This window comes from Betta splendens, chromosome 1 (genome assembly GCF_900634795.4).
Source record: "Betta splendens chromosome 1, fBetSpl5.4, whole genome shotgun sequence".
Lineage (NCBI taxonomy): Eukaryota > Metazoa > Chordata > Actinopteri > Anabantiformes > Osphronemidae > Betta > Betta splendens.
The window spans coordinates 16736735-16759951 of record NC_040881.3 but is presented as its reverse complement, the minus strand read 5'-3'; the positions used below and the strand labels follow the sequence as shown (position 1 = coordinate 16759951).

The window sequence follows — 23217 nt, the reverse complement described above, 5'->3', positions numbered from 1 at the left end:
AATGTTACATATTACTAGAATGTTTATGGGCACAACTTTGGTCATTAGAAGTCTGATACTACTGAAGTATTTAATGAAACACTGGCAATACTGCAAAAGAACAAGCAAGAAACAATATTTTGGCTTATTTTTTTAATAAATTACTCCAAGCATCAAGGAAATTAAATGACACTGTTCTAAATTTAGATGAATTCTTATCAAGACTCAACGGTTCATGATTCACTGAATATCACCAGATGCAAATTCAGCCCCAGCACAACAGTGTTAGGTATATTAGACAGGGGAGTGGTCGGGTGTCTCACAGTATTTATCTACAGTAAACTCTGGGATGCATGAACCTAAACAGTAAAGATGGGTTTGTTTTGATTAATACAAATTAAAACATGTGTAGTCACTTTCACTTGGCATGAGAGGAATTAAAAAAAACAGGAAGAAAAAGACAAAATTAGGTATGAAGAAAAAAAGTTGAATATCTGTTCAGTTCCAGTGCATATTTGAAGGAAGGATAAAGGAAGGGTACCCTCTCCAACACTGGGGGATGGAGGTACTCGACTCTTACAAACAGGGTGAGGGTAGTAGTAGTCCTCTACAGGACAAAGGGCAGGATGGGTGAGCGGAGGGGAGGGTAGTCCCGGAACTCCTTCAGGTAGCTGCGGTGCTTCCCTTTGGCCCAGACAGTCATCTGGATGAAACCCACCAAGGTAAAGAAAGCCACAGGCAGGCACTGGGTCATCAGAGTGAAGCCAAGCCAGGAGCCCAGCTAAGAGAGGGCAAACAGAATAAGTCTGGGCACTGATTTATAGAATAAAAACACTAGAGGGCAGCAGCTGCTACAATAAAAATATTTTACAAATGAAAAACAGCGCACCCAATCTAAAAGCTAGGATTCTAAGGGCCTGCACACCAACAGAAAATAAAATGCGAGATTCGTTTTCCTGTGCAGTAAAAGAAAACCTTTGTCTTCCACAATTATTAAACATTACCTCATAGGTGTAATTGGGACAGGAAACCAACAGGAAGATCCAGGTGAAGGGGTTCTTGGTTGGATAGGGGATCTTCCTGGTCTTAGAGCCTGAATGAAGACAGACATAATAATTTTGCCCATTCCTTATTCCATCAACTACATTCTAACAAGGTAAACGTGTCAATGAATGACACTTTTATTTAACATTATTGTTGTTGTTTTTATTGTTTATACTTTTATATAAATTAATTTTATACTTGAATGTATAATCTTTGAAGTAGTACAGAAGTGATGGGTTCCTCCTCACATGCCTCCTCAAGTTTCAGATTGCATTTCTGAACACAATTTCGGACTGTGTTATGTAGCAGCGTTTTTCAGACTACTTCCCATGCAGCTATAATCATCGCAGCAGCATGACAGTTTCTCAAGTGGTGCTGCCTGAGGGTTTTAAGGTCATGCACATTCACCATCTACACTCTTTGCACTGTACATGGTCGAAGACAAGTCAATCTTAAGACGGGTCAGCTTGCTCTTTGCACAAACTGCTGGATGTTTCTATTAATACCCACTCAAAATAAGGTAACTTCTTACTAATAACTCTGCTCATTTTTGAATTATACTACATGATGTTACTTGAATGTTTTACAAACTTCATCTTTTTTCCCTCCCACAACTCTTTGAGTGTGTGTTCGAAATTGAACTCTAATTAGTTTATATTTACGCAGCACAATTATTAAATTACAAATTTTAGTTTAGAAATAAAATCCTAGCTTCTATGGTAATGAGGTTTATAAATAACAGGTATCAGCGCAGGTGTTTATACCTGGTGGGCGGAGGTTCCGAAGAGCAATGTGGATGGAAAAGTTGCCAATCTGACAGAACTAAAAATAAAAAAAACATTAGAAAATGAGACGTCATATGATTTTAACAAACCGACATTTAAAACTAAATATAAACTCAACTAGATCAAAGAAACACAAGGTTCTTACCAAGAATATGATGAGAGCAATTCTGATTTGTTGCTCCCCGTAGACTGAAAACAGATAACAGAGTACTATTAGCAATGAAACCCAGCTACAGCAGCTAAATCAGAGCTGTGTGGTCCACACTCACTAGGTGGTGTGTACAGTGGATGGTTGATGTAATAGGCCATCCATGCTGCAAAGCCCCAGTAGTAGGTACAGTTCTGAAATACATAATAGAGAGAAGAAATTTACACATTATCGTGCCTATTATATATGGAAAAAGTCTGAGCAGTAAAACAGATCTTACCTTAAATATGTTGCGTAATGGCATTGTCCCATGAGAGAAGCGATGGACAAACAGAGTCTCCAGCAGCCGCTTGACGTAGTGGAAAGAGTGACACATACAGGCAAGACTGGAAAAAAGCCAAGAAGGTACAGTTAATACCATACAGTATGTGTATGAGTAATCCCAGTTAACTTGGCGCAACACACTCACTGTACGACCCAGTGTTTACTAGTGGTGAAGTCATATTTGGGTGCGTAGATGAAGGGAACCCTGAAGTAGAACATCAGGTAGATGACAAGAGGACCAGTGTACTCTGTCAGAAAGACCTAAAGAAGTAAGTGGGAAAGGAGGTCAGAGCCTAGCAGACACTTTAAACTGACAGGTCATGCTTGTAATTACTTTAGCCTCTTTAGCTTTGATGTTATCTTAGGCACACATTCATATTTACACATTACTCAGCTTCTTCTGTCAGTGGTTGCCTTCACTAGATCTTTGAAACTATGAAGTTACTACAATAAATTAATCCCTGCAGGAAACCTCTGCCCCCCCCACACACACGCACACTTTAAAGAGTCAACTTTAAATTGATTCCACTCACACTCTAATGTACATGGACTCGTGAGGTCCAGTTGTTTTTACACATTTTCAGTGTTGTACTTACTGTAACCCAGCTGATCTGAGCTCCCAGGTCTCTGAAGTAAAAGGTTGCAGTGGTTCCCACAGGAAGATGCTGCAGGACATCTTCATCCTTCAAAGACTTCCCCTCTGTAACACACACATTTACATATTTATGAGTGGACTATAGAGATTAATGTACTTATCAGTTAAATAATCAGTTAGCCTGACTTACTGGGGTCCAGACGAATGGACTGTCTAGCTGGGTACCACTGAGGATCTGAAACAGACAGACAGATCAACACATCGTAAGACAGGAAAGTAAGACAGCTTTCTTCTTAAAAATCAGATTTATGAGGCTAGAGTCGCCTGCAGAGATGGCACTCACGGCTCCTGTGGAACATAGACTTGATCTCTCCAATAGTGGCATTTGGTTCGACCTACAAATAACACCACAATAAATGAGTCCAGGGACACACAGCCATGCAACCACACACCCACACACAAGAACAGTTAATAACCCTGTTTTCCATTCATGATGGTAAATTTAGCTCTGGCTGTGCTCACACACCCTTTATTCAACAGTTGGTATTAGGGTTTCACAGAATCTCTGCACAAACACACATACAGACAATGACCACAGCCAAAGAACATAACCTTGTGTCAGGCTGCCAACAATGGTCTAACTCGCCTAATTATAACCAAGTTCACCAGTCACAGCTTCTTCTATTATTTTGACAAACACTAAGTACTGTATTTGGGTGACTTGAACCATTTGATTAAATAATATCACATGATGTATGAAGGCTTTCGTTTCGAAGCACCTCCAACTCAGTAAGAATAAAATTTTAAAGTTAGACCCAAGAGTTCAGAAAAAAAGCAACTTTGATAATGCAGAAAGAAATTAATAAAAAGGAAACTACCAGATCCAGAAGATGCATCAGCCACTATTCTCAGACCAGATCTTGTGGGCTTGCAAAGCAGGTTGTTTAGTTTGTGGAAGTGACAGGTGAGTAGGACGACACTGTAAGAAAGAACTACGAGGGGGAACACCTTATGTAAGCCAAAGAACGCTTCATCCAGTGGAGGCTGATTTTAGGGGTTCTGCAGACTAGCTTTGTCTGTCTAAACTGGCCAAGTCATCAAAGATGGATGGATGGGCTAAACTGGTTCTGGAGGGCAGTGGCATGCGGTGAGGTTCATGATTGGTGAGGCACAAAGTCCTCTGGAGGCAGATTTTACAATCATAATACCTTAAAAGAGTGTATTTTTCACAATTTAATTGTGAATGCATGCTACTATTGGCCACATTTCGAATTTTATCATCACACCTACTGTATCTCACCTAAACGAACATATTTGGTCTTGAAGGAACCTGAAAGAGACCTGACCTGTAGCCTCCATGTACAGTATTTTTCACAATTCATACGCATTCTAAGGTGACCCTCAGTGATAATTTGTTGTTTTTAAAACTTAAATCCTGCCTTAAATCAGTTTTACAGGTTTGCTCTTCATTAGGATAACATACTTGAATCAAGGTTCAAATTTACTCCTCAAGCACTTAAATTGTTTTAATTAGTGTCATTCAGTAAGTCTTTTTAGAAACTTGAAACCCATTTGTGGGGATTTCCTGCGTTAAAGAGTGGTAGTAGCGCCCCCTTCTGGATGAGGCACAGACCTGTCCAGCCTCCCCTCATCAGTTTTCTCTGTCGATTTTAGCGCGATCGGAAAAGTAATTATGTCACAAAAACATTGATAAACACATTAGGCAGGTTGTACAAAGTCATAGTGTTTAATAAATCAGTCTAAAGGCTGCAAACATTATACTGGAGAGAAAATCTGAAACGGGTTATGCCTTGTATCAGCCCATTTACTGACAGTTTCAGCATTGGGGCTCAGGCTCCCCTCACTGAAGTCTCACTTCCGGTTTCTTGCCATATTAGATCAGGAAATGCGCAGATTTTGCTATTTTTCCCCAGGAAAAGATAATTGAAATTATAGGAAAAAAATATTTATAACATACCGTATACCACAGATCAATGGACAGAAATTAATTTTTATTTAACGTTTTTTTAGTCACGTTATGATATTGTCAGGTGAGGCATGGGTTTTACATTATAGGTCAGGACACCTTTAAAATCACATTACACTTCACTTAGCTTTCACAGTAGCTTTGATAAATGGCCTGAATGCTGCAGGGAGCAAGAACTGTCCACATCAGTTTACGAGGAAAAAAAAAAACAATTATGTAGAGCAAATAAAAAATATCATCAAATCAATAGTAATTATACAGTAGCTCTACATTTCCTGAGCAGGGGAGTAGTGTTTTAAGAGGTTCGAGGATAATGTGACATGTGAGAACAATATAGCTAAAGTTTTCTTCTTTGATATTTTGGTTGATTTTCTTTCCCTCTTAGATAAAGACATTCAAACTGGACATCTTCCTAGTTCATTGTTACTGAATTTACCAAACGGTGTAGGTATACCATTTTGAAGATGGTATACTTTAATTCTCACAACAAGAAATCACAATTAGCACATTCTTTTATTTATTTATTTATTTATTTATTTATTTATTTAATTCATTACTCTCCTGCTAAACTCCTTTTAAGTGTTTCCATTGATCTGTGTTCTGACTCGAAGAATTATTAAGGAAGACTGAAGGAGTTCAGCTCTGTCTTAGATTCTATTCATGTCCTCTTGAGGACCGGGGTTCATTTTCAGCAGGATGACATCAGTGAGAAACCTCCTCTGTGACTCTGTGGCCCCCACACACCTCTATGGCTCAGTTTAGTGTTGAAACCACTGTGTCTATCTCAGACCTGCTGAGGAACTTCCTAACTTGGCTGGTTACTTTAACTCCGTTAGCCTACTTTAGGAAACCAGTTCCCCAAATTGCCATCTGTAGGGATCCAGACCAACATCTGTCATGTCTGTGACGCTGTTCCTCCAAAAAAGGTCATAAGCTTGCGGATGCTGTTGCCATGGAAACTTTTCTAAACTGACAAAGTGTGATGCACTAAGGATAGTACCTCATTCTTAGAGGCCTAGAAAAGCAGCCTGTGATCACCCAAGTCTGTGCAGACTGACTGGGTAACACCATTAAACCTGCGTAATGCAACTCTATACAGCAGCAGACCACACACAGCACTAAACCCTGCTAATGCCACAGCACTGACCGACAGGCAGAGCGCTAACAAATTAAAGCTGTGTAAAGAAAGTTCTAATTACACCGCATATAAACATAAAGAGGCTTTAATGTTTTGTCAAAATAAAGGTTAATAAAATATTCACAAAAAATCCATCAGCAGAGAACAATGGCTGTGCAGTACCAGATGTTTACATAATTCAACACAAATATCCAGCAAACGAATAGGAAAAATGTTATGTCCCCCCGCTGAACTCATACATTTATTATTTGACAAAGCAACAGCTCAAATCACACCATTTAATAATCCATTGAACAATTATTCTGTTTAGCCTTTAGTTTCACAGCCATAGTTACGGTTACTATGCTTTGTGTTTGAATTTAGAGAAGACTGAGCTTTTATGTAAACCTTACTAAACATCTGTAAATCTATTCACATGTGCATGTTGACACGTAACGAGAAAATAACATGGTTAAAGCCATGGTACACATCGTTCACTAGATTTACAATGTGGTATAAAAACCAAGACAAAGAGTCAAAAAGCCAATCTTGCTGCTAAGTATTGATTGTGTTCTTGAGTATATTTTAGAATTTAAAAAAAAAAAGGTAGTGTAGACTGTACTTCCGCTACATGTTAGAACCATGTACACTGTTTTAAGTGAATCTGTCCGACATAGAATTTCCAGGGTTACTGTAGCGATGTGCTCCAACAATGTGTGCATGCTACAAACTGATGTCACTGAGACAACAGAACCCAGGAGTGTTGTGTTGCACGAATGAAAGTTGCAGCGCTGTTTCATTCACAGTGAGAGTTACTGTTACGCCCTGACTGTGGTGTTTGAGAAAACCCTCGACTCGCATCACACACACACAGATGTTACAGTAATGTAAAACCAGCACCTGTTGCATGATGAAAATAAAGACAAACAGCACAGACACTTGTTAAAGAGCAGCTGATGACAGCGAGGTGGTTGTGACAGCAAGAAATAACATAAAAGATAATGAGAACAATGAAGAGGAGCCAATTCTCACCTTGTCCAGGAAGCAGAGCTTGTCCTTGGTCTTGGCATCCAGTATCTCCACCTCAAAGAAAACAACAGCCTTTTTAGCTTTTTTTGCAGGTTTGCGTTTTGCTGGGGGCTGAGCTGGCAGCGGCGCCGCCACAGACGCCCCATTGGCTTTCTTTTTACCCCCAGTAGCCTCTAGTGCAAGTGCATCCATGTCCACACTCCTCCTCCTGCACCCACTTTAGTCCCTTCTTCTTTGACTTTTCTCTCAGTTCTCCAGTGTCTGGGATCCACGTGAAGCCACAGAGGAGAGCACTCAGCTGTGGAAATAAATCTGTCTGCCCCTCCCTCTGTCCCTCTTCTTCCTCCTCTGTGTCATTCTGTCACTCTCCCTCCCTGTTTACCCCCGTCTCATTCCTTCACTTCTGGCGCGCTGCTTTATTTAACCGCCAGCCAACCCCTGGAGCGCAGACATATGCCACGCGGATGAACAGTTGCATACAGAGGAATGCCCACTACCCCACAAGTGAACTGTCTACCGTTTATCATCTGTGCACATCTTCAAGAGGAGAAAGCAGCAGCTTCATTTCAGAGCTACAGTGGTGTTTGAAATCTAACTCTCATCCTAAATAGAGACACCTGATCACCCATGCCACCTCTCAACCCATCTACGTGGGAAGATGGAGCAGAAGTGTTAGAACCCACACCCTTCTTTAGAAGACCAACCTTACTTGCTGTGAACATCTCCCTGCTAAACCAATCTTCTCCCTTTGAACCATCTGCCTATGAAAATACATAGACTAATACTACAACACAGACCTGACACTCAAATGAACCCCCACTATCATACTCACACATTTTGCATTGTGGTGCACCTTCAAACTGCAGCCAGACCACTCGGTCACACACTAGTCACCTTTTCCACCCACTCGGGGGGGTGATAATACACCAGGCTCTAAGGGCTTAAGATGGGGCATTCCCATCAGTGAAGCCCAATCCCACATCACCCCACCTCCCCCGAGTCCCTGTTGACCAGCAGTCAGGATACAGTTACCGTAATGAATGAAAGACATTTAGTCACAAGTGGCCACATGGAGGTTTGGCCTGGCCATCTATTCTATTTAGGGACATGAATACATGGATTATACAGTATAAAATTCAGGTGACTTCTACCAGCTCCATTTAGACAGAGGCCTGTCCTAATTCTTTTGTTTTGGTAGAAATTAGCAACCAGTGTCATTTTATATATATTATATATTCGAAGTCACATACGGTAGCAAAGAAAGCCCAAGAATAAAACTACAGTAAGAACAGAGTGGAGTTTTGTGATGATTTGGTCTTGTGACCTATACATAAGTTTCTGGATTTTTGTAATTTATATTTTATTAAATAAAAACATGTGATAGTCGATAGATACGTCCATCACTGCTGTCCCTCCCCCATCTGGTCTATATAAAGCCTCAGCGTGGCAGCGACAGACTGCCCTACTGATTCACTCTGTGTAGTGAAGTCGAGAGGAAGGAGCTTTCATTGCAGTGGACCCCTGCTGTTTGTCGCTTTCCTTACACCTCCAAAAGGTAGGCCGCTAAATACACAACCTGGGTAAATTTGTTCTCACCGACAATCTGTATGTTTGACTGCTGAGTGTTTAGATGCACACTGACAGCTAGTGATGGACCGGCAGGAGATGCAGCTCTCTGGTGCTATCTGGTGTAAACGCAATGGCACTATGAATAAAGTAGACTAAGGACCATAGTGTTTACTACCAAGCTTAAATGAATAAATACTTGTAGTTTGTTTTGTTTGTCTTACTGGCTATAGCTCAATGTGATCATGTGAAGAGTGCAAACAACGAAAAATAATACAAATTATATCATTTATTATTTACATGCTCTTTGACTTTTAACTATATTATAACACTATTAAAAATGCATTAAATCAGGTACTACTGAACAGAATACTGGTACAGTGAACATTTATTGTTCAAAGGAGCACAGCTCATGGTGAGCACCTGGCCACCCTGTCTATCTACTACTACTATCACATACACAAAAACCTTTGCACCTACATACTGTCACTGTAGTTGCACTGATGTTACACCATATTCTATGGCCTGTTTAATCAAGGTTCACTGCAGCAGCAAAACCTTGTACTGTGTGGTATGCAACTACTCCTGCTGCTTAGAAAAAGTGCAGCTTTACAGGATCGGCAAACTACACACCTCAACTGCCAACATGTAGCCAGTTCATCAGCTTTTAGTTAAGAGCTGCACCTATCACTTTTCATTGTAAAGCGTCATAGAACTGTCACATAAACGAAGGGGTTCTGCATGCATAAATGTTCTATACAAACCAGTACCTCACAGTTTAAAAAGAAAATGAGTCAAAGACATTTTATCAGTACTTTCACGTGTTAAGATAAACTCCATGCGTGTTTGTCACATTCTAATCAATCCTGCCCTGAAGCTTTAAGTGTAAAGTGTACGTGTCACTTTTCGTGAATACTTTGTTTTATCACCATCAGTAGGTTACAGAAACCATGTCTGTCGACAGAAAGAAGGGGAACCGGAGGATCCAGACTCCGCACTTGACTGTTCACCTGCATTATTGGGTAATAACAAGATAAAAAGCGCAGTGAGTCATTCGAGCCAGAGATGGCGATGATGTCGAGGATTACCCTACATTGTCCTTAGCTTAGACAGCCTGGCTTTATGGCGGTAGCTTAATCAATGCACAAATCCGTCCAAACAAGTGCGGGTTGACTTTCAGTGAATACACCCATTCATTTGCGTCCATGACAGGCCACAATAGCCCGGTCACAGCAGCCAGCCCATGCCAGGCGCTGCTACTGCAGCATGCGACCCTCACGCCTCCCATTTAACGCGCTAAATGTACGCTTCTGTCGGCGTTTACACTCGAAAGAATCACGGGAGTAGCTTTGATGTATTTAATGTTGGTCTCTTGAAGCGCCCATTGACGGTTTAGAGTTTCATAGACACTCACCTCGTAGTGCTTCATCTTGGCAGCCTGCACCCCTTCCTTAGTGCCCCCGATGAGTGACGGAGCAGCCTCCAATCGGAAGAGTCATATACGACAAGCGCGATCGCGCTTGGCTCGTGAGCAGTCAGAAGCAGCCAATCAAAGCCACGGACACTCAGGAAAACACGCCCACATTCTCAGAGTTGAGCCAATGCGATTTAAGGAACTGGGAAGCCCATGTTAACGTAATTGGATTTCATCATAGAGTATTGGAGTAAGGTTAAAGGCTAACACAGCGATAGGAAGGATCAGGTGAGGATTTGTTGCTCGATAAATAGCAGCTCTGTGTGCTGTGACATTTATTTGCAAGTTATTCATTGACTGTTTCAAGAAAATCGTTAGGTTAAAACTGAGTTTTGTTCTGCTCTGTACTCTGTTAGTCTACACTAAATAGAACTGTTGACTGTACATAAAATAGAAACAATTATAATCATTTTTAATACATTATATATCACATTAAAAAAACCTTTAACTGTTTTATAGTATTGGGGTTACCCATCCCATTGAAAAAGCCAAAGATTTAAAGAAGGACCCACATTGGACAGCAAATGTTTTATTGCCTTGAGTTTTAAATCATTCAACCTGAAATCATGCTGTTTAAAGGGAAAACGGGAGTTATACTAAGGCATAAATAGTAATTGAGAATTGTGTGACGTTTACAATATTCATTTCTGAAGGAAGGCACAATTGGAGAGAATGATGGAACGAAGATAGACGTGTCGTACGGCAGACATATTATTCCATTATTTAGAAAACATAGGCGGAAATGTTCGCACACTGTAACACTATTGGCATTATAAAAAAAAACATTTCTGTATTTCTAAAATAAAGAACTAGTGCTCGGGCCTATTTGTACCTGTAGTTAAAAGCCAACATGCAGAGGGTTTTGTAGTCTCATGCCTAAACGATTACAGTATTACAATGGTTCTGTCAGCAGGACACTTTCATTGTAGCATGTCAGGATTTAGTTATGGGTGTATATTAAATAATTATTTTATTATATTTTCATTACAAAGGTTAACAAATAAAGTAATTTTAAAATCGATCGAACCAGCATAGTCTTGCACGTTCTACCCGTGAGGAATATTTCCAACTGCACGTGAAGGCAGCATGCCGGCCCCTCCCCCTGGGCGTGTTCTTGCTGAGCTGTCAGTGGAGAGTATTCGGGCTGTTTATGGAAAAGTCTGGAAGTTTCCACGAGGTTTATAAACAAAATGGTCGAAGCGAGTCGGTGGGACTCCAAACTGACGACGGACTGAGAACGAGGCACAGGACTTCGCTTCCGCGTTCACTGAACTGTCTATTAGGTGGGCAAAATGGGAAAAGACTACTACGAGATTCTGGGAATAAAGAAAGGGGCGTCGGAGGAGGATATAAAGAAAGCGTATCGCAAGCAGGCTCTGCGCTATCACCCCGACAAAAACAAGTCACCGGGAGCCGAGGAGAAATTCAAGGAAATTGCCGAAGCTTACGATGTTTTGAGCGACCCAAAGAAAAAGGACATCTACGACCGCTACGGCGAGGAAGGTAATTTGAACTGGTTGTGAATACTGTTACAGTGCAGTTGATACATGTAGAGGGCAGAAACAAAAGCGTTCTGTCCAACCTGCACGGGACCAAACGGGGCCGAGGAATCGCAACAGCGCCGGAGAAGCGCCCTGTTCGCAGGTCGAGGCTTGTTTTAGGAGCGGAGAAAGGCGAGTTGAGTCAAAGAGGGAAACTCCCATTGGGTTCGTAGGGGAATGTAACGGGAGGCTGTTAGTGGAAAAAAGTAAAACGGTGTCCAAGAAAGGAACTGGAAGGTTCTGTTTGACGCCGGGAGAGGCTGGACTCCGGGATTAACGCTGGAGTGCCCGCTGCTTTAACAGCTGATGTCACAGGTCATTGTGGGCCACGCAGACTTGACCTCAGCCCCGCAGGCTTGGTAACTATGGCAACACAAGGAAGGACCTAATTTAGTGAAATGTTTAGCAGATATCGTAACAACTATTCAGATCATGCCTGGAGATTAGTCTCCTCAGTGTGTAACCATGACAACAGCGTTGGCATCAACTCCTCACATGTTTTCATGTTTCATTTCCTTTTCGTCTTTATGTAGAAAAGTGCTGCATCATAAAACAGCGAGAATTTAGTTAGCAGACCTTACAGACACCTACAACAGTGTCCACAAAAATGCATTACAATAATATACAAGGACATTTGACGTGTATTTAAATTGCTTTTATCTTAGTAGAATGTTGTACTGCTCGTTAGTAAATTAATTGCTTTGGTTGCTTACCAGCATGAGAGTCTTACTGTAACTTTGTTGATAATGGAACTATTTCTCTTTTTCAACAGTTGTCTTTCTAGGCACCCAAGGAATGCATCATACATATGGTGACCTAGTTACTGATTTTAAATATACTAATGTGTTGTCTTTCACACCCAGGTCTAAAAGGTGGAGGCTCTGCAGGTGGTGGCCCTGGCAACTTCAGCTACACTTTCCAAGGTGACCCTCATGTCATCTTTTCGGACTTCTTTGGTGGACGCAATCCCTTCGAACAATTTTTCGGTGCCCGCAATGGGGGCATGGATGAGGACATGGACACTGATGACCCTTTTGCCCGCTTTGGAATGGGTGGAGGTGGAATGGGTGGGTTCCCCCGCTCTTTCAGCACTGGTATGGGAGGAATGGGCCCTCACACCAGCGTTGTAAAGAAGCCTCAGGATCCACCGGTTGTCCATGATCTGCGGGTGACCTTAGAAGAAGTGCTGTCAGGTTGCACAAAGAAAATGAAGATCTCACGTAAGAGGCTGAACCCTGACGGGCGAACAACAAGGACAGAAGAAAAAATCCTGGAGGTTAATATAAAGAAGGGGTGGAAAGAGGGTACCAAAATTACATTTCCCAAAGAGGGTGATGAGACTCCTACAAACATTCCAGCCGATGTGGTCTTTGTATTAAAGGACAAACCACATCATGTGTTCAAGCGTGACGGATCAGACATCATTTACAAAGCCAAGATCTCACTTAGAGATGTAAGTTTCTGGTCTAAAATGGCTTTTGTAGACATTTACTATTATGTCTTTTGAGAATCTCAATGTTTATATTTTCCTCTTTTTTTTTCCCCCCTTCTATCCCATCAGGCATTGTGTGGCTGCACAGTCAATGCACCCACGCTGGACGGCAGATCAGTGACGGTGTCAACAACAGATATTGTGCAGCCAGGGATGAAGCGGCGCATTAGTGGTGAAGGGCTACCGTATCCTAAACGACCCGATCGTCGAGGCGATCTAATAGTGGAGTACGAAGTCAGGTTCCCAGAACGGCTCAGCCAGAACGCCCGGGACACCATCGGTCAGGTTCTGCCAAGATCTTAAAGAAGGACCCTTTGGACTGTTTCCTCTTTAAGCTGCCAACCACTGTGTGTCAGTCTTCACATGGAAGTTCATGTGGAGGTTAACCTCCACGACACAAAACACAACCTCCTTCGCGTGTCAACCCAATTGTAAACAGCACCATGGGAAAATGCTCACTGTAATTGAGTCCAGCATTTTACAGGCTATAATTTCAAAATGACCAATTTATTTGGTTTTTGTTTTTCTAACAAAATGTTATTATATTTTGCTAAAAATAAGTTTAATATATAAAAGATATGTTCACTGTCTTTGTTTAATAAAAGTTAGTTTCGTTTTATAGGCATTTGCAACATTGCATTGAATTGTTAATGTTTTGGATGGGACAATAAAATGCAAAACAAATAACTATTCTTGTATTTAGTGGTCTGCTCTGGTCCTGGACTGTTTTAAAGACTTTTTCTAGTTAGCTTGATTGAGCAGCTTTGCATCTCCAAAGCAAAAAACACCAGCTTTCAAATGAACAGGCTGGTGATTCTGATTCTTTCAAAAAATGTTAGCCTGTTAGTTTTGTCCATTGTCATTAAAGTATCAGTAAAATGAAAACCCGAAGCTATGAACATAACCAGAAAAGAGTATTCTTCAACAATATTTTTTCACTTCCATCATTCAGCGATGTCCTTTTGTCGTGTTAGTGTTTATTTGTAGAAGCAGTTTGTGAAGGAATTTAATTTGGATGCTATTGTTAGTTGTTTTTTTAGTGTCTCTCTTATTATTCTGACCTGACTTTATTGCCTCAGGAAGAAGACCCAGGGTGATTCCAGGGTTGCCCAGGTTGCATGTTTGCATGTTCTCCTCATGTCCGCACAGGTTTCCTCCCACAGATCAACAGCATGCAGTCAGCCTGATTGGAAATTCTAACCCGTAGGTGTGAGAGTGAGTGTCTTTTCTATATGTGGCCCTGTGATGAACTGGTGACCTGTGCAGGGTGAACCTGCACAGGTCACCACCACAGGGAGACTCAGTTTATCATTGCCTTCATCACAGATGGTAAACATATGTTTTTATTTTTAACTTCATCATCTTCCAGTTAAAACATTTATATCTTAGTAGAAATTGAAATCACTTTAAGTGCTCACTGTACAGTTGCTCAGTATTGTGTTACAGGCTGATGTCTCGATGCCAAAGTTGAGTGATGGCTGATGCTGAAGCATTTTTGTTCCTAGTTAACCACATTTCCTGTGTGACTGAAGCATGAACAGCTTTTAAATTACTCCTGCTTCTTTTACCGCCTGGCTTTGTGTGTGCGTCTGTTTGTGTCTTTAGGTCATTGAGGACCTGAGACACAGTGAATACTATTTACCCAAGTCTCGCTCCTTGCATTTCCTGAACACTCGAGCATCTACTCCAGCTATTTCTGTAATAACTCTTATTATGTTAAGAGGAAATACACTGCTGCTGCATTAGTAAAATTGCAACTTTGGCATGCATTGATTTAAATGGAGCTACTGATGTCTATTCAGGTACAGTGCACCTGAGTAATCAAATTCAATGCAGTACAACACCTCTGCCATGAAGTCTTCTATTAATATTCTCTTGTGCCTGGTGCAGACACCTCCGTTCTTGACTGGTGAACCAGCACCGCCGGCGTAGACAGTCAGCAGACTGCTTGTTGAGCTTGATGCCTCATGTCCTGGGGCTGGAATCAGCTGCACCATCCTAAGCTTGAACACAGGAGTTAATCTGTATCACAGCAGTGAGTTGGGAATGACAGGATGCTGTGTGTCTCCGTAGACAGTTAAGGAGGCTCTGTAATACAGGACCACGATGACACAGGCTGAAGACAAAACCACAGCTGCAGTCGTTTGCAGTACGATCACATCTTTGTAGCTTCTCCACATGATTTTTTCCACACGCTGCTGGACTGAGTGATTTTACTTTGCTTCCACTTTTTTTTTACCTTTTTTTAACCTGGATAAAGAATGAGGTTTCTTCATGTTGTTGAACTTTGTTGCTTTCTTGCAGGTGAGTTTGATGTATTTTTCCACACAGATACAATAAAAGACTATGTTTCAAATGTAACTTCTACCTCAAATGAAGGAAAGTAACTCCTCTGTGCAATTAAAAGTCAATGTGGAAATTTTCAGCAGCTGCTTTCTTAGAAGGTGAAAATCCATTAAAGGCTTTGATATCTTCTTAACAATACTTTCAACAAGTGCAATCTAGAATTTAATGTAACTGTAAAAAGTCTAATACGACTTTTTTTCTGATATTGAGTGCAGTTTTGCATTTTGTAGCGATGAGAGCTGCTTAAAAGCACAGACACAATGGCGGCATTGTAACCACGGTCTAACTGCAGTTACCCAGCTTCAGGCCACTGGAAGTCATACCCCTCGCTCCTGGCGGTTCCTGCCTGTATCTCTGAGATCTCGATCATGCCAGCAAACAAACAAGAGGAAACCGCCTATGGCTTTACACTATTATGGGATAGGGCACCAAGTGTTAATGAGAAAACAGGCCCATTACATGCTCTTTACTGCATGCGCTTTCTTTTCAATAGCTTTAGTTGAGAAGCACACACACTGTTTTAACTGATAGATCACTACATTGTTGAATAAGTGTAACTTGTATAAAAACTACACTAACCCAACATTAAGCAGTGAAACTGAACAAAATAATACAGTATTATTATCATCAGAAGTTCCCCAAGAAAAGATTTAAGCAATAATTATATGTCTGTTTTACATGTACAGTATATGCAGTAGTTTATGCTAAACACACTGTTACCAGAATCTGAATGTCTCCGTTTAACGTTAGCATGTAGCTCCATATCTGAGAATCCCATTGCTTCACAGATGTGATTCAAATTCTTAGATTAGAGATTATTTTTACATTAATGAGTGTCCACAGTGTGGCTCTATATCCGCACCACTGATATATGAGTGTCATGCTCACTTTTTTTCTCTGATTTTTCCTTCATATTCCTTACCAGCATTTTATTTTTTGTGTTTTATTCTCTATTTAATTTCCAGCAAACAACCACCTCTGACTGCAACTGTGTCCCTGAATGAAATGAAAGTAGTGGTTGTAGTAGCCATCAGCTGTCTGACCAGACCCTGTTTTTATACCACAGCTGTGTTTGTAAAGGCCTCCACGGTGCTGGAGGTGAGTGGCTATGTTGGAGGAGACGTCTCCATCCACTGCTCTGGCGGCTGGACCTCAAACCACAGCTCCCAACACAACGGCCTGTACTTCTGCAAAGGCTTCTGCTCCAGAAAGAACATCCTCGTCCAGAGCGAGCGCGGCGCCCCTGTCACACGAGGGAGGTACAGACTGGAGGTCAACAGAGAACAGGGCGCCTTCTACGTGATCATTCGACGGCTGACGAGGGCGGACGCAGGGACGTACAGCTGTGGAGGGGAGGAAACCTTCACGGCTTTGTACCAGGATATAAGTCTGACAGTCCTAAACGGTAGGATGTTGGTTTGACTGTAAAGAGCACCATCTGTGACAAAATGACCCAAATAGGGAAGTTTAACACTCTGAACATTAAACAATGGTTCCCATAGTAAATGCGACAGATTCTGTCCACAGGGCAAAATCATCGACATAAATAAGATGTATAGATAGTTTACGAAAACATAATAAAACCCCTGGTGTGTGTTGCAATGATAATCTGACTGTGGCAACACTGAAAAGGATTGTTCGTCCACATCTCATGATATTTTATCTCTGTTGAACTGTGTACACTAAGGCAGCACTAGTCACATGAACACACACATGCACGCGCGCACACACAAACACATACGCACGCATTCTGTATGTGTGCACACACACACGCACGCAGGCACACACAGACACACACACATGCACACAGAAACACACGCACACTCGTACATAGAAACACACACACACACACACACACAAACACACACACACACACACACACACACACACACACACACACACACACACACACACACTCATTCTCTGCCGTGCTCTCTCAAAGCCTCGTCGGTTCCTGCTGCTCCCTCCACCACCATCAGCCGCCGCTCTCTGTCCGGCACCGAACCACCAGCATCTGCGTCACCTGCTGCAGAGGAGACAAAGCAGCGAGCAGCAGCCAGTCTCACAGGTTCAATACTTAGTTACATCGAAGTCAAGCATGAAATACTGCAATATAACAATATAGTCATGTATTCATTAACGCTGCCTTCTTTTTTGGAGTTCTATGTCTGCTATGACAAGTACTTTCACGTTTGCCCTCTCTATTTTATGCAGCAAACATCACTGTTGATTAAGTGGACATTTAATTTTTTATTTGTAAAGTTTCCATAGCATCTAGTGTCCCCTAAAATGGCCATAGGCACTAAACTTCCACACAGGGGAAAACAATGTTTTGCTGTCAACACTTGAATGTGTACAGAAACGCGTGTTGTTGTTCTGTGCAGCCACCACAGTGGTCATCATCGTCTCAGTGAGCCTGGCCCTTCTGGTTTGTGCAGTCATCCCGCTTATATTCTACGGACACTGGAGGAGTAACGCACGCGGTGAGCTGTCACAGTGTCACAGACCTGCACGTCGCTGTACAAGAAGTGACACATGGTCCAAAATGAAGAAGAATCTGTTTGTTTCCGTAGGACGAAACCGTGAAGGAGGAAACAAGTGTGAGGTGAGTGACGGCTCTGTCAACTGGTCACTTCCAGCGGAATCAAATGAATCAAAGTTCACCTGTTAATCTTGGTTCACTCAAAGACTGATAAGTGGACGGAAAGTGAACCTGTTGCCTTCTTTTAGTCTGCAGTGGGACTGCAGTCGTTCGAACCCGCGGCAGATCCGGATTCGGGTGCTCAGGACGTGAGGCACTACGCTGCTGCTTACCAGGCACTGGATCCCAAAACTCTGGACTGAGCAAGTTGTTGCTGGGTCTGCGCTGACGACGCGATTTACATCAAATAAAGCTCATGTTTAATTATGCTCTCGTGTGCGCTCCATTAGTTCACGTCAGGTTTTTGACTGACCTTTATAATAATTCAACTTTATTGATCCCACATTGGGTAAATCAAGCTCTGCATTTGGAGGAGCAGTGTCTTACTCCAACCTGGGCCTTCTGCTTCCCAGGCCACTTCATATAAATAAATAAGATATATTAACTATTTAATGTTACATATTTGAAAATGAACATACCTGAAAAGTTGCAGTTAAGATTAAGAAGATAAGAAGAGTTCCTCACAGACCAAGCTCTTCCCTTGTCTAAGCGTGTGTCTCTCTATAATCATGAAGATCTGCACAAAGCAAGTGTGACAGGATGTTTGGCAAATGGCAACGACTGTACGAATACCACATGCTGCTTTGATAAAGCTTTGTGTTGTGAAAGCATGATTTTTAATTTATCTTGTCTTGCAGCTTGACCTCCCACACAGCGCTGCATATTTTAAGCACGTTATTTCCAACTCTAGAACTAAGTGTGTTAACGCCTCTGCTCACCAGTGGAGGAGAGTTCAGCTCACTTTTATAATTATACCTGTATGCTGTCTTACAGATTTTACATGAAAGCCAATAATTCTTTCTGACCTTTGTTGTATCAGAAATGTGAAAACAATTTCATGTACCACACTTATGTTTTAGTAAGTAAACGGTTCCATATTAAACAGCTGCAGGAAACAGTGGAGTGGAAACAGCATTCTTTATTTCCGACTGTGTTTTTTATTCTTTATTGTTTTGAGTAACATATATTTCTGTGCTGAAACTTTTCACACAAAACTGAGTTTTCTATCGATCGCTACAGGCTATGACTTTATGGCTTAAAGTTTAGTTAACTTAATTTATCCATCGCAGCTTCGACAAAGCAACCACCAGAGTTATGTATTGGTACAGTGGGATTTCTCTTTTGAAACTTTTGAAACTCGCTGGGAGGCTTTGAAACTCCGTTTCTGTTCTCATTGGCAGATATCTGACACCTACAGCCCCAGTCTTCTGCTCTCGTACAGTAGAAACCACAGGAAGATGGGGAACTACACACGGGGTCACTCCTTCGCACAACGCTGTAGAGCTGTGGCGCATCATCACACTTCTGACAACTGCAATTGTTTTTACACAAACTGTAGAGGAGTAGAAGCAAGACAGCGAGTTCACAGGGACTTTCCAGAGCGAGAAACCCCTAGAAAACTGGCACAGTCGGGCACAATGAAGACAATTGCCGCTTTCTGTTGCCTTCTGTCTGGTAAGTGTCTCACATTCACAGCTTGAACACTTTTAAACCATCGGCTGCGTTCAAGCTTTGGCCCGTTTTGCTGCAGTAGCCGTGTGGGCAGCAGGCGCCAACATAAACGTGGAGGGAACGGAGGGTGGAGAAGTCACGGTTGTGTGTCAACACAAGCTGGCCTCGAAGAACACAAAGGGCTTCTGCAGGGACCCATGTGCAGGCAGCGCTGATATTCTGGCTACTGTACAGTCCGGTACAGTGGCGAAAACAGGGAGAATCACTCTGGTGGACCAGGGCACCGGAGCGTTCAGCGTGACCATCAGCCCCCTCCAGCTGTCGGATGCTGGGACGTACTGGTGCTCAGTGGACAGAACTCTGTTTACAACGTACACTGCAGTTTACCTGACCGTCAAGAAAGGTACAGTACAGCAGGTACATCATCATATGCTTTTGTATGTAATGACTGATAGCGATTTAAAGCCTCTGACTATGAATCAGTTAACCTTATCTTTATAAATTAGTAAAATCCTCTTCTTTGACACCACTCACAGGGAACCTGAGATAATTAAATAATGTTAATGTAGCTGATGTATTTTATTTATTTGAGGCTTTTACGTGTATTGAACACGCCGTCCTCTGGTGATGTTACAGCTGCTACAACAGTTGCGGCTGATGTTTCTTTCACGTGGACAGAGGCAGAAACATTCAGCTCCACACAGCCAGTGCCTGAAACGGACACGGGTGGACCTGCACACGTTTCAAGTAGGAACAGCATCCAATCAGATAATGCACAGACTGATGAACCGACTCAAAGTAACATCTCATCTTACCTCACAGCCTGGAACTACTCTAACACAGGCGATGGCGGCTCAAGCACAGGTGAGTTTGTGTCTGATCAGACCCTTCAGACGGCGGCTGATGCTTTGTGACTGATGAGTCATTGCTCTTATTTCGGTCAGGCACTGTGTTGTGCGCTTGCATCGCGGCTGCTTCTGCACTCACAGTCGTTCTGTGTGCAGTGAGCTTCAGGAAATGCAGAAAAGTCTCTGAACCTCAGCCTCAGGTTTCCAGCAGCAGTGGCACAGATCTCAGAGCGGTGAGTGAAACAGTGTCACTGATGATCTCTCTTCATGGCCAAGTGCCCTCGCTTTTCTTCCTGGAGAAATATGACAAACACTGTGACAGCAAATTAAATAGCACGAATGGCAACAAAGTTTCTTTTCCTGGTTTTAAATGTCAACATGTGAAGAGGGATTATCCAAAAGTCCCCATGTACCACCGTGGGTGGAAAACTTTAAAACCACAGCCAACCACAAATACAGCACTAAAGCAACAGACAAGAACAAAATAACAGACAGGTTGGATTTTATACTGTAGCTGGTTCCTCCTGCTTCTGGTGGTTTGTTAAAAGGAACAAAGGTCTGTAAACAAAAAGGCAAATAAGCAACAAGTCGTGAATATATATATTGTGAATAAGCGATTTATTGTATATTATTGTGAAAGTTTTGCTATTTGATTTTGAAGTTTGACATTCATTTCAAACTCTTTTCTTTTTCAAACACTGATAAACAGCCTACAAAAAACCCACCTGAGATGACGTGTGCTCAGCGGCCCAACCTGCATCCAACAACAACATCCGGAGGCACAGCGGCTGAGGAGAGGCCGCACTCTCCCATTTACGAAAACTCCTGCATCTTCAGAGAGAACACAGACCCGAGACAATCAGCTGCAAACGCCCGGAGCCCCCACGACAACGCATCCAGGATCTACATCAGGCCTTTGCCTCCCATAGTGTGTGAGCAGAGCCAGGAGAGCGCAGCTAGAAAACACAGAAAGAAAACAGCAGAGAGCGACGGAGCAGAGCCCAACGTCAGAGCATCAGAGCCCCAGAAACTTTGGTTTGGTTTGGATTTATCAGGAACAATCTGAGACGGGATTTCTGATGGATCGTTGAACTGTACTGGATTTTTTTCCCCAAGCGTGTAGAAGAAAATAAAGTTACAATAAGTGAAGTTGTGAAGAAAAAAACTGAACAAGAGAAAAGGTAGTGCATTTATAGAAAATCGTTATGTAGTTCACAAGTCATTCATATAACATTCATAAAATATGGTCCCAAACAAACACTACTTTACTACGTGCTTGAAGAACATACGTATCTAGTCGTACCCGCTTGTCTTTCACCACTTTATAGTTAATGAGGCATCTTACACCTGACACATACTGTAGCGGAGCCAGTCCCTGTAACTAACAGCACCAGCCCCACTGTGCACCCACCCTCCTGCACTCACCCACTTACACAACACTCACCCTAATTACACTCTGACACACAAGCAACTCAATACCCAACACCCAAGAGTTGTGAGCCATGTGTGTGCATTGACTTTTATTATCAGACACCCTACCCCACATACTCTTTGTAATATATACGTCTTCACTCGTATAGTTTGAAATACTGCCCCTTTTATATTTATATCTATACTGTGTTATACTTGTACATTGTTTTAATTCATCATCTAATTTGTTCCATGATTTTAAATCACTTACTGAAAAACAGAAACTTTTGATATTTAGAATGATGTAATTTGCAATCTTGCCCAGTTTAACCCTGTGACAGCAGTGACTGTTGGGCTAATTTTTACTACTGTACTTCTGCCATTTATGATTAGAAGCAGTTAAACCTTTATTTGAAGGCATCAGTCCTACCTGATAACTCATGTGAAGCATCAGGCATAAGCTAATCTGATGTCAGGAAGCAGTTCGGTATCATGTGGATATTAGAACCTTGGCCTGTTACAGTAGCTCAGTGGGTTGAGCACTAGCCTGGAAAACAGAAGGTTGCCAGTTTGATCCCAAATGTGTTCTTAAGCAAGGCACTTCACACCAGCTCCCAGGGCGCCCCCATGTGTGGAGCCCGCTGCTTGGGGGGTGCTTCAAAACCATTTCTTTTCTACTTGTACTGTATTGTCTGTTTACACCAAGAGCCCTAATTGGTGGAAGCTCTAATTTTGTTGTATCATGCTTTACAATGATAATGAAGGCTATTCTAATCTACTGTATTCTATTAAACGCTATTAAATTCTATTCGATTCTATTCCCTTCTATTTGCAGCCTAGTTTGCAATCACATCTGCCTTTTATAGATGAACACATGATATTGGCACGGTACATCTCAGCTGAATAAAGGTGTGTGAATTGATGCAGGACCTCTACACAAAGAGTTTTACTGTGTAGTGGGTGCTTTTTTCTTTATTCGATTTTTCTGTAAATAAACCTGTCACTTCTAAAGCCTGCGTGTGTTACATTGAGTTGAAGGTTTTAAAGGTTACATAGGTTTTGGCGACACCTAGTGGTTGTAACAGTAATCACATTCTAACTCAAGAACAAGAGAGAGAGGCCTTTTGATTTCAGATGAGTAAAGATTCTTTAGAAATTAGTTGATGGTTTAAAGTACAAGAATGTTAAAAGTGTTTAGTTCAGTCTTGTTCTAATAAGCCTGTAATGTAACACACGGTTGAGGAATGTGCTGGTTTGCGGAATGCTCTAGGCAATAAAATCATGCACGGGTCACTATTTGAGTCACACACGCTGCCACTATTTCACTTTCACATGGTTCAGCGTTACATGTGGACAGGTGAAAGAGGAAGAGGTGTAAA

General features: G+C 41.9%; 4 protein-coding genes across 9 annotated transcripts; 3 read left to right on the top strand and 1 right to left on the bottom strand.

Annotated features, from left to right (window-relative positions):
• Positions 1-117: 117 nt before the first annotated feature.
• Positions 118-10083, bottom strand: tecrb (trans-2,3-enoyl-CoA reductase b). Of its 2 annotated transcripts, XM_029143640.3 has the most exons (12): positions 9989-10083; positions 7012-7062; positions 3219-3270; positions 3066-3110; positions 2877-2980; positions 2426-2541; positions 2237-2342; positions 2078-2150; positions 1954-1997; positions 1788-1845; positions 984-1072; positions 118-760 (listed from the first exon to the last, which is right to left on the bottom strand). In XM_029143640.3, the coding sequence occupies exons 1-12, from the start codon at positions 10001-10003 to the stop codon at positions 587-589; spliced, it is 927 nt and encodes a 308-aa protein (XP_028999473.1). In that variant the 5' UTR covers positions 10004-10083; the 3' UTR covers positions 118-586. The 2 variants fall into 2 exon arrangements, with proteins under 2 accessions (XP_028999473.1, XP_028999462.1); XM_029143629.3 differs by lacking the exon at positions 9989-10083 and having other exon boundaries at positions 7012-7336.
• Positions 10084-10978: 895 nt separating this feature from the next.
• On the top strand, positions 10979-13768 carry dnajb1b (DnaJ heat shock protein family (Hsp40) member B1b). Its single transcript, XM_029143668.3, has 3 exons — positions 10979-11551; positions 12453-13042; positions 13151-13768. The coding sequence occupies exons 1-3, from the start codon at positions 11341-11343 to the stop codon at positions 13382-13384; spliced, it is 1035 nt and encodes a 344-aa protein (XP_028999501.1). The 5' UTR covers positions 10979-11340; the 3' UTR covers positions 13385-13768.
• Positions 13769-13921: 153 nt separating this feature from the next.
• On the top strand, positions 13922-19172 carry LOC114851951 (uncharacterized). Of its 3 annotated transcripts, none has more exons than XM_029143898.3 (5): positions 13922-15385; positions 16494-16832; positions 17370-17495; positions 17812-18032; positions 18158-19172. In XM_029143898.3, exons 1-5 carry the CDS (start codon positions 15343-15345, stop codon positions 18269-18271), a joined length of 843 nt encoding a protein of 280 aa, XP_028999731.1. In that variant the 5' UTR covers positions 13922-15342; the 3' UTR covers positions 18272-19172. The 3 variants fall into 3 exon arrangements, with proteins under 3 accessions (XP_028999731.1, XP_028999740.1, XP_028999723.1); XM_029143907.3 differs by lacking the exon at positions 13922-15385 and having other exon boundaries at positions 16260-16832; positions 17812-17910; positions 18001-18032; XM_029143890.3 differs by lacking the exon at positions 13922-15385 and having other exon boundaries at positions 16260-16832.
• Positions 19173-19385: 213 nt separating this feature from the next.
• LOC114851855 (CMRF35-like molecule 1) lies at positions 19386-22646 on the top strand. 3 transcript variants are annotated; one of them, XM_055511670.1, is made up of 6 exons: positions 19386-19583; positions 19663-19983; positions 20217-20327; positions 20403-20444; positions 20525-20661; positions 21138-22646. In XM_055511670.1, exons 1-6 carry the CDS (start codon positions 19547-19549, stop codon positions 21492-21494), a joined length of 1005 nt encoding a protein of 334 aa, XP_055367645.1. In that variant the 5' UTR covers positions 19386-19546; the 3' UTR covers positions 21495-22646. The 3 variants fall into 3 exon arrangements, with proteins under 3 accessions (XP_055367645.1, XP_055367647.1, XP_028999514.1); XM_055511672.1 differs by having other exon boundaries at positions 19660-19983; positions 20585-20661; XM_029143681.2 differs by having other exon boundaries at positions 19660-19983.
• The last annotated feature ends 571 nt before the right edge of the window (positions 22647-23217 follow it).